The 18,731-nt window shown below is 45.0% G+C and overlaps 2 protein-coding genes across 2 annotated transcripts; both read left to right on the top strand.

The window, feature by feature from the left end:
• foxe3 (forkhead box E3) lies at positions 1 to 1,588 on the top strand. Its single transcript, XM_062452642.1, has one exon. The coding sequence runs from the start codon at positions 1 to 3 to the stop codon at positions 1,261 to 1,263; it is 1,263 nt and encodes a 420-aa protein (XP_062308626.1). The 3' UTR covers positions 1,264 to 1,588.
• A 3,478-nt stretch (positions 1,589 to 5,066) lies between these two features.
• Positions 5,067 to 7,334, top strand: foxd2 (forkhead box D2). Its single transcript, XM_062452829.1, has one exon. It carries the CDS (start codon positions 5,503 to 5,505, stop codon positions 6,577 to 6,579), a length of 1,077 nt encoding a protein of 358 aa, XP_062308813.1. The 5' UTR covers positions 5,067 to 5,502; the 3' UTR covers positions 6,580 to 7,334.
• Positions 7,335 to 18,731: the final 11,397 nt, after the last annotated feature.

Below are 18,731 nucleotides of genomic sequence, written 5' to 3'. Positions count from 1 at the left end.
ATGAATCTTGCTAATTATTCTTACTTCTCGGGCATGTGTAACATGACGGCAGAGTCTCAGCTCTCTCCGGCCGAGGCGGCCAGTCCTGTTGTCATGTCTCCCAATGTGAGTTTGGACTCTCCCTTACCTCCACCTCCGTTGATGCTACAGCCCCGGACAAAAGACGGGGTTTTGATCAAGTCCGAGCCTCGGGGAAGCAGTCCGAACACGGACAGGGAAGAGGGGGCCGCTCTGGGTCAAACGGAGGAGCACCTGCCGACGGGGAGCCGCCGGAGAAAGAGGCCTGTCCAGAGAGGGAAACCGCCGTACAGCTATATCGCTCTCATTGCCATGGCAATTGCTAACTCGCCCGAAAGAAAGTTGACGCTCGGTGGTATTTATAAGTTCATCATGGAACGTTTTCCATTTTACCGAGAAAATTCCAAGAAATGGCAAAATTCGATACGCCACAACCTTACACTAAATGACTGTTTCGTCAAGATTCCTAGGGAGCCCGGGAGGCCTGGTAAGGGCAACTATTGGACACTGGACCCAGCTGCTGAAGACATGTTCGATAACGGCAGTTTCCTGCGCAGAAGAAAACGATTCAAGCGCACTGATGTGAGCACCTACCCCGGGTACATGCAGAGCTCCAGTGCTTTTACCCCGACCCCAATGGGCAGGCCTTCATACCCCAACACGCTGTATCCTGGAATAGGATCAAGCTACGGCTCCCAGCTTGCAGGGTCCCCTCACCCCGCCATGCTGCATCATTACCAGACCTCAGCCGGGGTCGCGCAAGGACAGCCACGGATGTTCAGCATCGATAACATTATCAGCCAGCAGTCGGTGATGCAAGGCGGCCCTGGCGGCGAGCTCAATCCGCAGGCTCTGGGGTTGGGGAGCGGAGACTTGGGAGCCATGTCTGCAAGCTGCTCGGTCACCGGTACCGACCCATCTGCTTGCTTCCAGACGCAAATGAACCCCTCAGCAAATGTACTGAGCAGGGGCAGTGGGTCTCTCCCCTCGAACCTCACCTCTGGATATCCGTACCCCTCCTCGGCCTCCCCTCCCCACCTCCCCTCTATGGCGCAGTCCAGTTTTTCTCCAGGTAACTCTCAGGTGTACTGTGCAGGAAACCGGTTGCCTCTGCCGGCTGTGCGCTCGGGGTCTTGCGCCGAACATTCGGACCAACTTCTGGGTCTGTCCAGTCCGATGAACTCTTACAACAACTCATACATGAGACAAGCCAACTTTGCGTCAGGACTAGAGCGATACATGTGAAAACCAAACACGAATAGTCTCAAATCCATCTGAAACCAGTTTCACTGTTTAAAATGCAACTACATTCCATTATCTCTGTGCTTTGGTTCGTTTTGTTTGGTCAGTTACAAGTTTTAGTTGTTTTAATTCAGCCTATTACCTGTGTTAATTTTTGTTCCAGGATTCCGTCACTAAAAACAACTTTAATTTGTAGCCTGGCTAATAGCATACTGAACCTACAGCTTTCCAACACTAGGCCAACAGTACACTGTGCAATGTAAATATTTTGTTTGTTGCTGTTGTTTTTGAATTAATTTTGCATAGCCTACATGCATAATTAAATATTGTAGGCAACTTTTTACAGGCCCAATAAATACATTTTGAATAAACATTGTGTTCTCCTAAATTGTTTGCACAATTTAGTTTTCATTCAGTCTAAAGTCCTTCATCCGCCTGCTATATATGGACTGTACGGATTCCACCGGTCTACAGAACATTTTACTATGTGACAGTGATGGAAGAATGGGTTGTATTATTCAGAAGCATTTCAATCTAATCATCACAATAAAGTCATGTTTGTATGTAGTTTTGAAAGTTGTGAAGTATTAGACCATATCGTTTTTAATAGTCCAGAGATTCCATTTTTTGAGAAGCCAAACATCACATTCCCTGGTGAAAATAAAAATCAATTGCCAATACAATTTGCAGCCTATGCTTTATCTCGCATGCAACAGACTGGCCCTCTACTTTAACTCCATAGTCGTACCACATTTTTGTTCACTAAGAAACACAGCATTCCCTTTTCCCAGCCTTTTCAAAACAGGCCTGACATGTATTATCCGTACATGTCGAAAGCACATGCAACACTGTTTTCTGCTTACTTAGTGACCCTCCTGTCCTTCTGAATTTGACAACAGAAGACACCTGCCAAGCTCCATACAGAGGGCTGAGGCTTGTGTGTCACATGACTATCTCAGAATCGAACGAATTCAATCAATTGAGACAGATGGACTCTGAAACTGAAATGGGAACTTAATAAAACAAACGGTTAGTGAGAATAATACATGATCACATTGACAGAAGAAACGTATTATTTCGAGTTATGCTGTTTTTGTGTGTTTTGTCTTCTCCGTTTGTCTGAGTCAAATTACATCCCCTGTTCCACTGTCATTAGGCTACACGGATCCGCTTCGTTCCACTAGGTGGAGGTGTGGATCATGTAGGCGCGTGGAAACATATCCCTTTATTACAGCATACGATTACGTAAACAACCATAAATAGCCTATGTCATTGGCTGTCTTTCTTCCGGGAAATTAACTGTCAAATAGCGATATTGAGTTTTAATTTCACGACTGATTGATATTGGGTTTAGTTGTTAATGTTAGTATTAGTGAATAACGACTTCCATTAGTAGTTTTGGGGATTATGAGAAACAGTCAATTTTCCTCCTCCTAAATCAGTCATCCTGTCTGATTTTTCTCCGCCATCCAGGAGAGGGCGCTACAACACCGACGACCGCAGGTGGGAGGTGGGCGAGGAGCTCGAACCACTAAAAGTCATTAGGCTATATACGTCAACCTCTATCCGTTACCGACTGACCTCGTGGTCATATTAGTTGCATGTTCAGGCTAGATTCGATTAATGTGCAAACGTACAAGAAAGTGTTAGGAAAGGATTATGTTGATGTCTAATGATTGTCATTAGATGTTCACTACAGGATTGTATTGATGTAGCAGTCTTTTAGTTTACAATAAAATTCCATGTCATGGTTTGGTTCGTTAAATGTCCAATCTTTAAGCAACGAAAAACAGGCCTAGTTCTCTTGGTACCCTAATTAGATAGACGAAAGGGAAAACCGCAAATAGCGTACTTACTTAATTATAGGATTGATAAATGACTAATATCATCGACTCAAGGCATGCCATTCAATTAGTTCTCATCTCAATTATCGTTTCATGGTTCATTTACGCCTCAGATTAGCCACGTAAGCTTACTGACGCTTAACCCTGTCTGCAAGCAAGAGTGTTTGTTACTACTGGCCACATTTTCTCCAGTATGACATTTCAAACATTTCGACCTGGAAAATGTGGCTGGATAATGTAAGCGAGGGAGCCACTCTCCCTCGCAGCTGCTGTGAACAGGGATGTGAGTAATGTCGCCGCTGCAGCTGACGGTTCGACCCGGGGATGAAGGCACGGGGTAGAGGGCTGACTCAGCCCAGACAGTGGCCTGTTCATATCGAATAAACCCTAGGATCGACACACAACACTTTGTCCACTGCCAGCCTATGGCCCACTTTTTTTTAATGAACTTTAATAACCCGCGTGAGCATCATACTGTCAGACAACGTCCGTTAGAGCAAAGATACTATTTATTACTCAACCATTTGGAGATAATCTTGACAAGAACAATCAGACATTATCAGTGAATGAAGAATAATTATATATCATTATATATTAATTATACTATAATTATAAACACATCACTGGTCTTATAGAACAGTATTGTTTTAGGAAGTAAGGGTATTACATGTTATTATAATAAAACAAATTAATATTACAAGAAAAACAAAGACAATATAAATTGACCCTAACCCTCAGAAAATAGATGACAAAAAGACTTGGTTTGCTTTGTGTGTGTTTGGAGAGTGCATTTTACAGGCCTGTAGGTATTTCCCTGTTTACATGAGCCTATTCGTAATTTGGGGGTAAGGCAGAACTGTGGATTGGAAGATGGTTATTCAGTACAGAGACGAATGAGGTGATGATGTAGATGTATTGCAATAACGCCATCTTTCCTCTGTATAATGAAAAGGAATGCAAATACTGCTCCCCGCCTGTCGTGTCACATTCTCCCGTGAACATTATGCATCCCGTGTCATCCGCTACTGACTAAGATTAATTAGAGCAGGTTGCAGCGGAATGCATGTGTGTTTTTCTACATGCGAATTATGTAAAAAATGTAGGTGGATAATGTTTTGAATTATTAACTAGTAAAACATGAACCCCGTGAGAAGTGATATGCAACTTCTGTCAAAGGGGAATTCCAATTGGTGCTATCTCATTCTGTTTCGAAGCATGAAATATTTGGAAAATGCTTGTAATGTACATCCGAGTGGACTGTCCTTTTTGTAATAAAATCGCACTGTGTTCATAAGAAATTCTTTATATTTTAATTTTAATATGTTAACCAAAACAACACCATAACACTTACTGGTAATACATTGTATTATTATTGTAGATATTATTGTTATCTTTATTATAATTAGGCTATATCGTTTATTTATGTTGTTTAGTTACATTCGTTTTTGTAACAAATCGTCAACTTTTTACTGAAACTTTTTTGGTTTTGATTGTATAAAATCTAGTCCTTAATGACACTAATAAACAAAACAGTGGATAAAAAAATAATCTTAGGATTTAAAATTGATTATGATTCAGTTTATGGAATACTTGTGAATTTCAATTTAAAACGCTCCAGGCCTTAAAATTAATTTCCTCAGCACGGCTCTGCTTACATGCATTTATCGGTACACACATTTAATCAATAAAGTCTGTGTTGTAACCTTAAACAATTAGTAATCAGATTTATACCATATTGCTAACCTGCATCCAAAAATGCACTGATCACATTTCAGATTATTGGACAGTAACATAAATGACAAGGTATGGCAGACTTACCATCTCCACCCCTCGTCTACCTTTACTTCCCCTGCAGCTCTTCCCTCACCTCCGACAGTTCCTGGTTACAGTGACACGGAGACCACGTGATATCCATGTCTGAATAAATAGCTTTTGAGAGCAATGAAGGGGGGTAGTATGAGTCTCTCAGAGGATACTTGCGCCGTGCCCGTGCGTAAAGATGTTCATAAAGATATTCTGAAGTATGTGGGTGACCTTAAACACGAATACATAATGGAAAAGAGAGCAGAGTAGAGAGGCAGAGTTACTGGTGTTGTGGGAAAGATTTATAACTGACCGCTCGAAGTCATTTCTGCGCTTGAATTCAGAAGAATTTCTTTCCTCGTTGAGAGTCTTCAGCCCTACCAGCTTTGGAGCCTTCAACAGGTCAAAGCGTTTTTCTTCTCTTTTATAATAGACAGTAATGTTTCCATGCTGCATTTGGAGGTAAACAAAAGTCTGGTGTGGTGTTCGAAGGAGCTGGAGAGTGCTTTGGGCACTCACTGCGTTCACTAGGCGTAGGAGCTAAGGCTGACTCGACACGGAACGTGAGAGGGGACGAGAAAACGTCTCTCCAAGGATGACACTTGGGACGGATATGTCCGACAGCTCTGCTTTGTCCGATGATGTGGACATAGATGTGGTCGGGGGAGACCTCTCCGTCGGCAAAGACGGGAAATATCTTCATCACGAGTTCCACTTGGACAATGACTCGGACGACAATTTGTCTCAGAATGCGAGTGAGAGGGTTTCCTCTCCTGGACTCAGTAGCTCCGAGCAGGCTGGAGGAGAGGCAGGGAGTATAGGAGACAAGCCCAGCAAAAACGCACTCGTAAAACCCCCTTACTCCTACATAGCTCTGATAACTATGGCGATTCTTCAGAGTCCCAAGAAACGCCTCACTCTCAGTGAGATCTGCGAGTTTATCAGCAACAGGTTCCCGTACTACAGAGAGAAATTTCCCGCGTGGCAAAATTCAATTCGCCACAATCTGTCTTTGAATGACTGCTTTGTCAAAATACCACGTGAGCCTGGAAACCCTGGAAAAGGCAACTATTGGACCCTCGACCCAGAGTCCGCCGACATGTTCGACAATGGGAGTTTTTTACGCAGGAGGAAGCGCTTTAAGAGACATCAAACCAATGAGATCCTCAGGGACGCTGGAGGATTTCTGCCCGGATTCGGATACGGCCCTTATGGGTACAACTACGGCCTTCAACTGCAGAACTTTCACGCACATAACCCTTATCATCCGCATCACCCGGGCGGCGCATTCCCCTTTCAAAACACACCTTGTACACTTCCTTCACCAGCCTCAATATTCCCCACACCGCACCCCCTGCCCACTCTTCTAGGGGCAGATTTGAGAAAGCCATTTTATCCTCAACTAAGCCCGACCTTACCTGGCCTGGCACCTATGAAGACGGACACCAGCACTTCAAATCGGCCTTCTTTCTCCATAGACAATATAATTGGTGTAGCCAATTCCACGGCCTCGCCGTACAGTCAGGCAGGAAACCAGGCTCAGATTTTAGCCATGTTGACCCCTGCACTCGCCTCCGCCTCAAACCACTTGAACCTCTCGCAGGAAAGCATGATACCTGGGGTGCAGACATTCTCTAGCAAACCTGCTAATATTACCAGCTGCCATTTCTAAACTGGCAAGAAAAACAATGTCAAAAACAAAATCTTTTAAAACCGTTACGATTCTGTCGTCTTATGTGAAGGTAGGCGAAGTATATTCTTTGTGAAAGAAGATCTTGTGTTGCTTTTCTCTATGCTTCTTCTGGTTGAGAAAGGAAATGTATATTTATGACTTGTAAATATGTATACAATAAATGAAAAAGACGTGAAGTAATACAGAAAGATTCTAATCCAATGCTGCGTGTATATTTGTCGGCCTGCATTGACTCGTGGCCTACCGCCGTTTGAGCAAAAGATACACGTGTATTCACATAGCCTAAGTTAATTATCACCTACCTTGTTGCGACGATTTTTTCCTTTTTTCTTAACTACAATTGAGATTTTATTATGATTAATAATGTTTTATATTTTTGTGCGTTGTGAGATAAAGCACTGTTTATAGGCTACCGAGACCGCAAACTCAGGTTTTAATATTAGCAAGCACATGAAGACAAAGAAGGGGTAACAACCTTTTCCACTAGGCTTCGATCCTGCGGTATCGTGATGAATTTGTGATTAAATAATTTCATGTTGTTAGTGGACAAGTAGCCTATGTGGTTTTGGTGTAAAGCTCAGTACCTCTCTCACTCTGTTTAACTGTCGTGCTCACGTTCCTATCTATTTCACTGAGATACATCTGTGAAACGTATGTTATGTGTTTAGACAGAGACACTTAAATGTCCATAGGTCATTTTGTTGTAATGGCAAGAATAATAAATGTTTGTGAAATTGAAAATACTTTTCGTTAACTTGTTTATTTTTTTCATGACCCTCAGGCCTACCTTAGATTTGACATCTCTCCAAATATTAAGCCATGGCATCTTGTAAAAATGTACAATCACCACTATAAAACGTGTGGCTTCTTTGAACGTCTATTTATTTAATTCATCTTGCGTTGACCCAAGGTCAAACTGCAGTCTTTGGCCATGTGTAGGTCAAGCTTGAACTTAGACAGCTCCCTTTGAAGTTGATTCTCTCAAGCACTTTTTTAAACGGCTAGGGAAACTATTTTTGTCATGGGAATTCATCCTTGTCAAATCTGGCATAGGCTATATAATAAGAGCCTATTTATATTGTGTAATGGGTATGTTACCGATTTTAGTTGATATCTTGTTAGAGAAGTGAACAAAATATTTAACATTCTACGTCTGCAGAAATATCTGACCAGGCACTATTAGACTAAGGGATCTCCCTGTGTGGCTCATGTTTTTTTCAAGGGCTATTTTCCGGCAGATTACAAAGGCCCAAAATGAATGGGAACTTAGCAGTTTGGAGGCCTTTAATTGAATGTGAGCGTTCTACATGGATACCCAGGATCTCTTGGGGTTTCTTTGCTAATTTGTAGCAGCATTTTTCATCGGGGTCCTAATCCACTATAATGCGGCTTCTTGCCCGTTTGTTGATGTTGTCACCGAGGACCCTATGCCCACGATCTGAATGCGCACACAGCAAGTCGTCCCCTGTGAGACATGACACACATATTTGCCTCTCAAAAGAAATCTTCTCAAAAGGCGCTCGTTTTGTCCGCTTTCATGTCATTTGTGTTGTACCGGGACGCATGAGACAGCGGGGCGCATCATACAGCGCAGAGAACAGACCCGTTTCAGGGTTGCCCAAGCACATGTTCCGAGCAGACGGGGTGTAAAGCCTCTTTTATTTACTAGATGTGAGCAGATAGTTCAATTACTTCGCGGGGTGTTTTGACAGATGATTATTAGGGATACTGGGTGGGAGGCCTGACTGCTCCACTTTCCCCCCTTTCTCAGACCCTGTGAGGCGAATCATGTTTATACATTTCAACAAGTCCCTTATCTGTTTGTTAAATTATGTAATTACGTGGATGTTTGTCAAGTCTTCGTGATAGGGTGCATGTGTCTGTCCACAGTAAAAGGCCCCGTCTTTTATGGTAAAATGCAGACATTTTTGCTTACAATCATTTCCCTTCATGATTTGCAATTAGTCTATTCCAGCATTTCCTTAAGCAAATGCTCATGAACATTCACGAATGCAAGGCTTGATCATGTTCAATTGCGTTGTGGATGAAGTGAGTCAGATGGCTGAGCGGTGAGGGAATCGGGCTAGTAATCCGAAGATTGCCAGTTTGATTCCCCCGTCATGCCAACTGACGTTGTGTCCTTGGGCAAGGCACTTCACCCTAAATGTAAGTGAGTATGCCCATTTTTTTAAATTTGTATTATTATTTTGCAGAGTAGTATAGGGCCTAATTGAACATTAAGTTTGGAGAAGCACCAACATGTAACCTACACGAAGAAAGGGCTATAAACTTGAATTTCACGTAAAATGTGTGAATGCGTTCAGCTTTGGGGTGTTTACAGTAATAAGGCTACATTCAACAAGCATTCACTGGGCCGCCTCAATCTGGTTTTGTGAGATCTCGCATGTAATATTCTTACTTTTGAATATCAAATGTAGAAGATGAAAGAATATGCTACCATATAAATTACACAACAAACAGCACATTAAATCATGAATATCCCACATTTGATTGGTTTTAGAGACAGCCCGTTTAAAAAAAAAAGTCTGGCTTTGAAAATCAGTCCAAACCGTCTTCGAAACAGCCAACATACAAAGATAATTAGAGGTCGTTGTATGTTACAAATCTTTCAAACACCCTTTAATTTGTAATGCACTACTTATCGGGTTATCATAGCTTGGGGTTTGTAATGGTACGTTTATTCCTCTAGCATTTCTTTCTACATGCAGTGTGGTTCTCACACAAGGACCACCCATACTCTGGTCCAAAGTGACTGGATATGCCTCGGCGAGTTTTGTCGTTTTGTGTTTTTCACTGTTCACAGCAATACGTTGAAAATATTTTGAGTCAAAGTAACTTAATAACAAGACGACAAAATAATCAAAACATGACTTCACATGAGCGTCATTTCAAAACAAGGGCCCTAACGGTTGTCTTAATTTAGGCCTCTTCAAAGTTAGTTCAGACCAGTTGTTTGGGAGAATTTGATACATTGGTGGAATGGCCTTAATCGCTTTAAATGTCATGAAACACACTCTAAATAAGACCACCAATTTGAAGTTAATAGCTTTAATTTTAAGCGTCACAGAAAAAGTTTGTGAAAAAGACGCTTTTCTTTTTTAACCTCTTAAATCAGTCAGCTTTCACATTGTGCGCGTGTCACCTTGTTACAAATCAACACGACCTCAACTTGGCTCAGTGTGTGGTCAGGGATTACATGAAATCGTTCAGATTTAAACCGTATCCAACTTCCAACGATATGCTAATTGTATCGCCAATCAATGTGTCCCTAGTTGTGACTTGAAGGACACTAACGACTTCTTAATCAGGATCCCGAGGATGCCCACTGCAAGATCCGATATCTTGAGAGAGAGAGAGAGAGAGAGAGAGGGAGAGAGAGGAAGAGAGCGAGAGAGAGCTTAAAGACGTGCCCTGCTATTTGAGACGGCCAATTAGGCTCTCACCGCACTGAAAAAAAATCCTAACTTAATGTAAGTGTAATTTTTTTGACCGTCCCACTGTAATGAGCTATATTTCATGGAGTCTGAGCACGTTCCTGGGCACATCACAACAGCGCGCGCTGGACTGCATGGGTTCTGTTTGTCTTTTGGTTTGTTGACCACCAAGCTTGCAACGTAAATATCCATATTTCAAATAATAATAATTGAAACCTTTATAACAAAACAAGAAAACACTACTAACGATGACAATACTAATAAATAATAATGATCCTAATTAGTAGTATGGATGTTTTTATTACAAGATAGCCTATTTTATTTGTATTCTTAGCAGAATCCCTATAGCACAATATAGGCTATATTATTGAGGCATTTTGACAAATGTGATTTTATTGCAAATTACCATCAAACTTTATATTGAACTGAGTAGGTCGCCCTACCAATGTTTAAAGCTGTATTATAAACTATTAGAGGTTTAGCCCATCTCCTCTGTCTGAGACTGTTCACCAGGTCATGAGGTCCTTCAACTGAACTTAATCACAGCTCCAGTTTTTTGTTTTTCATAATCAAGTGCGAGACAGTAGGACGAGCAGTGAGAGGTTCTCGCGCCCACATAGTGGTGGAATGCGTTTGCTGGGTCCCTTGGAACCTTGGCGTGGAGGAGACATTGGCCTGTACTGACTCAGTAGCTTAAATCAAGACCCCTATATACTTCAAATCGCTCGCCCCGTGTTTTTGCAGAGGGCAGAGGAATCCTCGGCTTAATTAATTTAGAATGTGTAAATACAGCAGAGACAGTGAACTCCCCTCATCTCTGGAAGCAAAATATTAACTTTGGAAGTGCTCGCCTCATCGACTTTGACAAAGTGTGACAAGCTAACTGACACCTGGGGCGGTGGCGGCATCCCACACACAGAGAACAAATGCACGGGTATTAATTACAGTGGATATTAAACTTCGCATTGATTACCGGACAAAACAAATGATGTGCATCAGTCGTGTATGTGGGCCGCGCTGAAAATCTCTGAGAGCTCAAGGTGTAATAAATGTAGTTATAGTCTTGTGTTTCTAATAAGGTCTCTCAACCACCTTACTCATCCAAATAGGCTTCTCGGAATAGTTGCGGCTCGATAACGTAACCTATAGGCCGCCGGTTTGACACGTGACGGTCGCGCTATAGGGCTTTGATTGAGAGGCACATCTGTTTGAAGTCGGACACTGGCAGTTAGCGGGCCCATCTTGGCTTCACGGTTTGACTTGAGATTCTAGATACTTCTTTGGAAGACTGTTTATCACACGCGCCAGCAGATGTGGACTATTCCAGGGTGAAAATGGCTAAATGAATGTATAGTACCCAGAGCCCACTGTATAAAGACTCTGTTTAACGCATGATTTTAAGCACAGACATAAAATTACGCCTGATGTACATTTGTGTGTTCTGGGAATCGATTTAATTGTAAATACCATTGTAATATGGTATCAATTATTTGCGGCTACAGTGTGTGTAAGCTACTGGATCTACAATAAGCTATTCTATACATCAAAGGGATAACCTCTTATAGCTTTTTTCACAATAAAGCGAAATATTGTCTTATATTCACATAATATTCACCCCACATCTAAGATGTGTGTTTTATGAAATTACACAATGATAGCACTATTTTAACCAATTTTGTATTTTTCTGCACAGTAGGCAAATATGCGATAGCCAATATCTGTTTCAGCCTTTTGAAGTGCAATTTTGATTTAAAATCATAAAGAATATATTACTTTTATTACACAAATATTTAACATTTACTAGCCACGATAATGCAAACTCACTTTAAGGGTTTATATTCAGTATGAATGTTCAACATAAGTATAGAACATAAGAAGCTTATATGTGTGAATTAATATATTTTTGAACAGTATGTTTTCGGAAAGAAGAGATAAACCTCACGATAAAATTGAAGTTTACTATCCAGAGTGAAATGCGATCATGCTGAGGTCGAGGGGCCAAACTTTTTAAGACTAATGTTTATTTAGAGAAGTGAGCGCTGTCTATGCTACTCCCCGTTCCCTTAGAATGCTGCTCTAATCGCTTTACCAGAGCTGACCAGACCTACCGCCTGCTTGAAGCTTACTGTGTCGCAGTTGCCCGTGGACTGCCGTTGCAAAATGTTACAATAAACACATGTTTTTCGATCAACTTTACGATAAAATGATTGACTAGTTTTCATGCAAATAAGGTCTTCCGGAACGTTCAGGCGCGTTCCATGTGAGAAACGCGTCGAGCGCGCCACTGCATTCAGCCCTGCGTGTTTATTTATATATTTATTTTTGATACAATTTGTGAAATTGAATTCGATACGACGGGGAATCTGACCTCTCACGAGACCCGCACATTTTCCACACCCTCAGATTTGTGGTGTTCATGGTATTTTTGTTTTCTCAGCTGGAATCGCGATCGGACACAGTGTCCAAGTGGTCCATGTCTATCTCAGAGACCCTGTCCTAGTACGGCTCCGTCTCCGTTTCCACGTATGGTTGCCCCCCTTTCCTCCAGCGCCCTCGACCGCCCACACCTCGCCACCAACATGGACCTGAGTCTGGAAGAAAGCACACACACACACACACACACACACACACACACACACACACACACACACACACACACACACACACACACACAGGCCTATTTTAATCTACAGTGTGCCCTCTCTCCATGTAAAAAATAATATTTGGATGAAAAAATAAATAAATACCAGTGTTGAACTTCATGTAATAATGTTTGGGAGGGAGGTTCGGTTGGAGCTGCAGTACATACATTGTTTAAATTAAACATTCTGCTTACATTTGTGATTACTGTGGTTGAGGCCAATACCATTTGCAACACGTTAGCCATCCTTTGTGACAGACTTAACTTGTATCAACCACGGCCTCTCAAAGATGGCCGCCGTGCACCGCTGTCAGCTCTGCCCGAAAGTGCCTCTGCAGTTGATAAACCTGTCTCCACGTGAACCCATGTCACATGACAGTGAGGGACAAGCTCAGCAGCAGGCCCAGACAGCCTCTGCCTCTCGTGTGAAGAGGGCCGTGGTGCCCTGCTGCAGAGGGCCGTGCCTAGAGTCCCCAGCGATCCTCCCTCCCTCCCTCCCTGCCTCCCCCCTCTCTGCATCCCTCTCTGCCTCCCTCTCTGCCTCCCTCCCTCCCTGCCTCCCTCCCTGCCTCCCCCCTCTCTGCATCCCTCTCTGCCTCCCTCTCTGCATCCCTCCCTGCCTCCCCCCTCTCTGCATCCCTCTCTGCCTCCCTCTCTGCCTCCCTCCCTCCCTGCCTCCCTCCCTGCCTCCCCCCTCTCTGCATCCCTCTCTGCCTCCCTCTCTGCATCCCTCTCTGCCTCCCTCTCTGCATCCCTCTCTGCCTCCCTCCCTCCCTGCCTCCCTCCCTGCCTCCCTCTCTGCCTCTCTCCCCCCTCTCTGCCTCTCTGCCTCCCTCCCTCCCTGCCTCCCCCTCTCTGCTTCCCTCCCTGCCTCCCCCCAGCCCCATGTTCTCATGGCAGCTTGGCCAGGGGGCACATGCTCACCCTGAACCTCCGCACACAGCACAAAGGGAAGTTGAGTTCTCCGGAGCGACTCAAGACTCTTAATGTTCCACCGCGCTCGAGAACCTTTCCCCTTCCAACTGAACTCCCCCCTCTAGCACGGTTCAATGGGAGGCGTTTGGGTGAGGTAATGAGAGGAGAGAAAAGGGGAGAGGAGGGGATGGGGGTCAGCCAAAACAGAGAGACACTCATTAATAACTCAATAACCCAGAATCCTCTTGTGATGAGATCTGATGTGCTTAGGTGAAAAACTTGCAGATCCACATGACACTCTATCTTCAGTGTTGTCTTGCTCTCCCTGCTGTTATGCGGTTCAACACCTGGGAGGAATACCAAATAAAATACATTCAGACAAAACATCTCTAACAGCTTATGAAATGGTATTCTTGTGGAATTTTCATACAACTCAGCTCAACTTATTATACGCCTGTGTGAGTTATTGTAGTACAGGCCACCCTTACACACACACACACACACACAGATCAATATCTGATGTTTTTGTATGTCTGATCGAACTATATTCTTGTCAACCATTTGTCTTGCAGTTGGAGGAGATGGAGGTGGGAGGGGCTTCATTTGTGGTATTATCTCTAAAGCCTCCACACACAAAATAGCCTGGTATTGATCTTGCACTGATATAAAACAATGATAACTGCTGCGCCACATGAAAAACCATTATTTGTGTGTGTGTGTGTGTGTGTGAGAGTTTCAAGATACATCTAAGGATTTCTTTTCTATTTGTAAGGAAGAATATATGGAGTTGGGGAGGGTAAATTGTGTGTGAGCATTACACCTGGTAAATGAGGGTTGCGATGCTAAGATTCGCAAGTTCAAAGCTAAAACAGAGTGAAAAAGAGGCAATGATGATAAGACCTCTTAATAAGACCCCCTTAATGCTACTTAACTAGAGAGAAATGTTACAGATAAAGAAATGGAGGCCAGGGAGAAACAATGGCTTGAGCTGTGAGGGGCTGATGCAAGGTGAAGTGGCCTGAGATTGCAGCAAGAGTAGCTTTGTGGAGGGGGCCTCTGACAGGAGCGGGGGGGGGGGGGGGTGGTGAGGGGGGGGGGGGGCGAAGGGGTCATAATGTTTTTCATTATTGATGCCCAGCCATTTCATAGGCAGGGATGAATGGATGGGTGGATAGACTGAACGAGTGAGGGAGGGAGGGTAAGTAGAGAAAGTGAGGTTAAGAGGAGGTGTTTACACGCTGCAGATGCAGAGTGGTGCCACACACACACACACACACACACACACACACACACACACACACACACACACTGATACATCACAAGGCTGCATGATTGATCTTTGAATGTTAGGGGAACAATGATTACTTAAATTAAAGATGTGGAGTCTGATGGATCAGGGTAGATAATGGAGTCCGGGGCTGCTATTATGGTCCTAGTTCTCTGGCCACTGTGTGTGTGTGTGTGTGTGTGATCGACAACACACACTTTTCCACCCAAGGTGGTCCCCCTCCACTGCTACTCTCTTTCCTATCTTCCTCCAACTACACTCTGCTCTCTCTGTTTCTCCAAAGCAGGCCTGGTGTTTGGGTCGGGACAGGAAGTTTGTCCGTGGGCTGTGTGTGTGGGGAGGAAGAGGGGGGGAGAGGAGGGGGTGCTAGCGTGATGGTTGACGGATGGTGATGGCTGGACAGGGGAGGTGTGTGTGTGTGTTTGGGTGGGTGGGGGGGTGGGGGCTGTGTGTCTGTGGCTGTTTGTCCTCCTCCAGAGAGCCCGTCTGGCTGGCGTGGCCATGGCGACGGTGTTGTCACAGACCATTGTGGCGGAGCAGGATTGATGAGGCGCTGGGACAGGAAGTCCAGGGCTTAAAACAGGAACAGGAAGAGGAACTGAGCTCCTGGGCAGGTGGAGAAGGGAGGGGCCCCTGTCGTCCTCTCTCTGACCACTCGTACCAGAAACCCCAGACCAAACATCAGGGAAGAAAATGTGATTCTGGCTCAGTGTGAGGAACAGATGGAGACAAGCTTGCTTACTCTTGGGTTGAGGTGGGAAGCTCATGACTACAACATTGGCTTGGGAATATTTGAAAGTCATCATCCCTTTTTCCATAAAATCTCTCTCTCTCTCTCTCTCTCTCTCTCTCTCTCTCTCTCTCCTCTCTCTCTCTCTCTCTCTCTCTCTCTCTCTCTCTCTCTCTCTCTCTCTCTCTCCCCCCCCCCCCCCCCCCTCTAACAGATTGAACTCTCTCAGGGGATGTAACGGGTGATGTGGAGAAGGTAATGGTCCCCCTCTTCCTCCTCACACCGCTCCCTTCCTCTATCCCCTAATTCAATTCAACATGCTTTTCTTGGCATGGCCAGGCCCAGTCCTTCTCCTTGTAAACTCTTTCTTTCCAGTCTCTCGGCTCCCTTTCTTCCTTTTCTTCTCCGAGTTCCCACCTTGCTCCGCCACTCCCCTACAACTCCTTCTCTTTCTGTCTTTCTTTCTTTCTCTCTCACCCCTCTTCTTCTCTCTCTCTCTCTCCTCTCTCTCTCTCTCTCTCTCTCTCTCTCTCTCTCTCTCTCTCTCTCTCTCTCTCTCCCTCTCTCTCTCTCTCTCTCTCTCTCTTTCTGTATCTCTCTCTATCTCTCTTTCTGTATCTATCTCTCTCTCTTTCTGTATCTATCTCTCTTTCTGTATCTCTCTCTCTCTCTCTCTCTTTCTGTATCTCTCTCTATCTCTCTTTCTGTATCTATCTCTCTCTCTCTTTTTCTGTATCTATCTCTCTTTCTGTATCTATCTCTCTCTCTTTCTGTATCTCTCTCTATCTCTCTTTCTGTATCTATCTCTCTCTCTTTCTGTATCTCTCTCTCTCTCTCTCTCTCTCTCTCTCTCTCTCTCTCTCTCTCTCTCTCTCTCTCTCTCTGTGGTTGTTTTAGTGCTGCCTCTAGATTTGCAGCCCCTGGATGTTCTCCCTCTCTCTGCTGCCTCTGAGGGAGCTGCTCTTTGCGGCTGAGAAGGGTCACTCCTGGGTGAGTGATATCTCAGTCTTTCCCTCCCTCCCCCCTCCTCCCCCCTCCCTCTCCCCCTATCGGCCTCAGCCTCTCTCGATCTCTCCTCTCTCGATCTCTCCTCTCTTGATCTCTCCTCTCTTGATCTCTCTGTCAACTATCTCACCCCTCTTTCTTTACCTCTCGATCTCCCCCCCCCCCCCTCTCTCTCTCTCTCTCTCTCTCTCTATGCAATCACTTTCCACTGCACTTTTACACTTTTTTAGGATAGCTTCTGTCCATACTTTATTGCACTACACTGTATATCCTGCACTTACTGCTATTGCACTTCTGGTTAGACCTAAACTACATTTCGTTGCCTTGTACCTGTACTTGTGTAATGACAATAAAGTTGAATCTAATCTAATCTCTCTCTCTCTCTCTCTCTCTCTCTCTCTCTCTCTCTCTCTCTCTCTCTCTCTCTCTCTCTCTCTCTCTCTCTCTCTCTCTCTCTCTCTCTCTCTCTCTCTCTCTCTCTCTCTCTCTCTCTCTCTCTCTCTCTCCCTCCCTCTCTCTCTCTCTCTCTCTCTCTCTCTCTCTCTCTTTCTCTCTCTCTCTAACACCTTCCTCCTCCTGCCCAGTGTGCAGCTTACCTGTGAAAAACAACAAACAACAAGATCAGACCAGGATCAGCCCGTGTGAACCGAACCAGACGGGACGCCTCGCATCGCAGCCGACTCTGCGACATTCACCAAGGCGCATGACAAATGCGCGCATGTGTCCGTGTGCGCACAAGCGCATGCGTGTGTTGGGCCTTTTGTGTCGACGCCGGGCTGATAGGGAGAAAGGCCTGTAAGTGAATGAATGAGTGAGTGTGTGTACGTGCGGAGGGGATCCTGCAGAGAGGGGTTTGTGTACACAGATGCAGTTGCAGGGAGAGACTGGCCAGAGTGTTAGTGTGGGGGGCAATTGAGGGGATCGTCTTCCCCCTCGACCCCTCCCTGGCCCCAGCCAGGAGCCTCCAGGGGTCCCCGGGTTCCTTAGGAAAAACAGCTCAGCCCTCCGTCACCCCTGAACCTAGCACTGGGCTGTTTACCTTGGCTGGACCGGCTGACAGCTTTACTGATGTTACATACAGGCACGCTGGGACGCGGAAAAGCCGAGGAGAAGGAGGAGAGGGAGAGAGGAGAGAGAGAGAGGGGGATAGAGGAGAAGACATAGAGAGAGAGGGAGAGAGAGAGAGAGGGACAGAGAGAGAGAGAGGGAGAGAGGGAGGGAGGAGAAGACATAGAGAGAGAGGGAGAGAGGGAGGGGGGAAAGGAGAGCGAGGAGGGAAAGGAGGGAGAGAGAAAGAGAGAGATTCAGAAGGAGATAAACTGAGAGTGTGAGAGAGAGTGAGAGAGAGGGGAGGGAGACAGATAGAGGGAGCAAGAGAGAAAGTTACAGAAAAGGGGAAGAGGTGGAGAGGGGATAAAATTAGCTTTTTTGGATGATAATTTCAATGTTTGATTCGTATGAGGGGGGAGCGTAAGGAGGTCTTGCTGGTGTAACTGCGGGAGTGGGGATGTGAGTGTGTCTGTGTGCGCAGTCGAGCACAGCCCACTTCCTGTCCTCATCCTCCTCCTAACCTCTGCATGTGTGGCACAAGCACTCTGGGGCATGAGCCGTTTGGAAGTGTGACCAAAAGACCATTTCAAACAGACGTTTACCAGAAAATATAAGAAAGATGAAATCTGCTACAATTTGATGCAAACGCCTTTACCCTGCTTTTTCGAACCGACACTTGTTTCTCTCTGTGTGTGTGTGTGTGCGTGTGTGTTCCTGGCAGCTGCTAAGGGGCTGTCCAGGGTCTCTCTCTGGGTCCGGGGATATTTTGGTGTGCTGGGGGGTCGAGGCTTGTTTGTCTGCTCAGGGCAGCTGAGCAAGCTATAACAACACAAACAGGCCTTTGAACAGAGAAGCGTGTTGTGCAGCAACATCTCTGGTTACGCCCGCCAGCGACCACTCTCTGGCCAGGGGACACGGCGGACCTCTCATCCCCTATCCACCCCCACCCCACCCACCCCCAACCCGCGTCCGATCGCCGATCACTCTCCCGGTCCTATACTCTGATTGATCACTGCATTTCCAACCGCCCAGCTGAATAAGCTGTCT

This window comes from Osmerus eperlanus, chromosome 26 (genome assembly GCF_963692335.1).
Source record: "Osmerus eperlanus chromosome 26, fOsmEpe2.1, whole genome shotgun sequence".
Lineage (NCBI taxonomy): Eukaryota > Metazoa > Chordata > Actinopteri > Osmeriformes > Osmeridae > Osmerus > Osmerus eperlanus.
The sequence above is the reverse complement of the archived record's forward strand: the minus strand, read 5'-3'. Positions and strand labels throughout refer to the sequence as shown.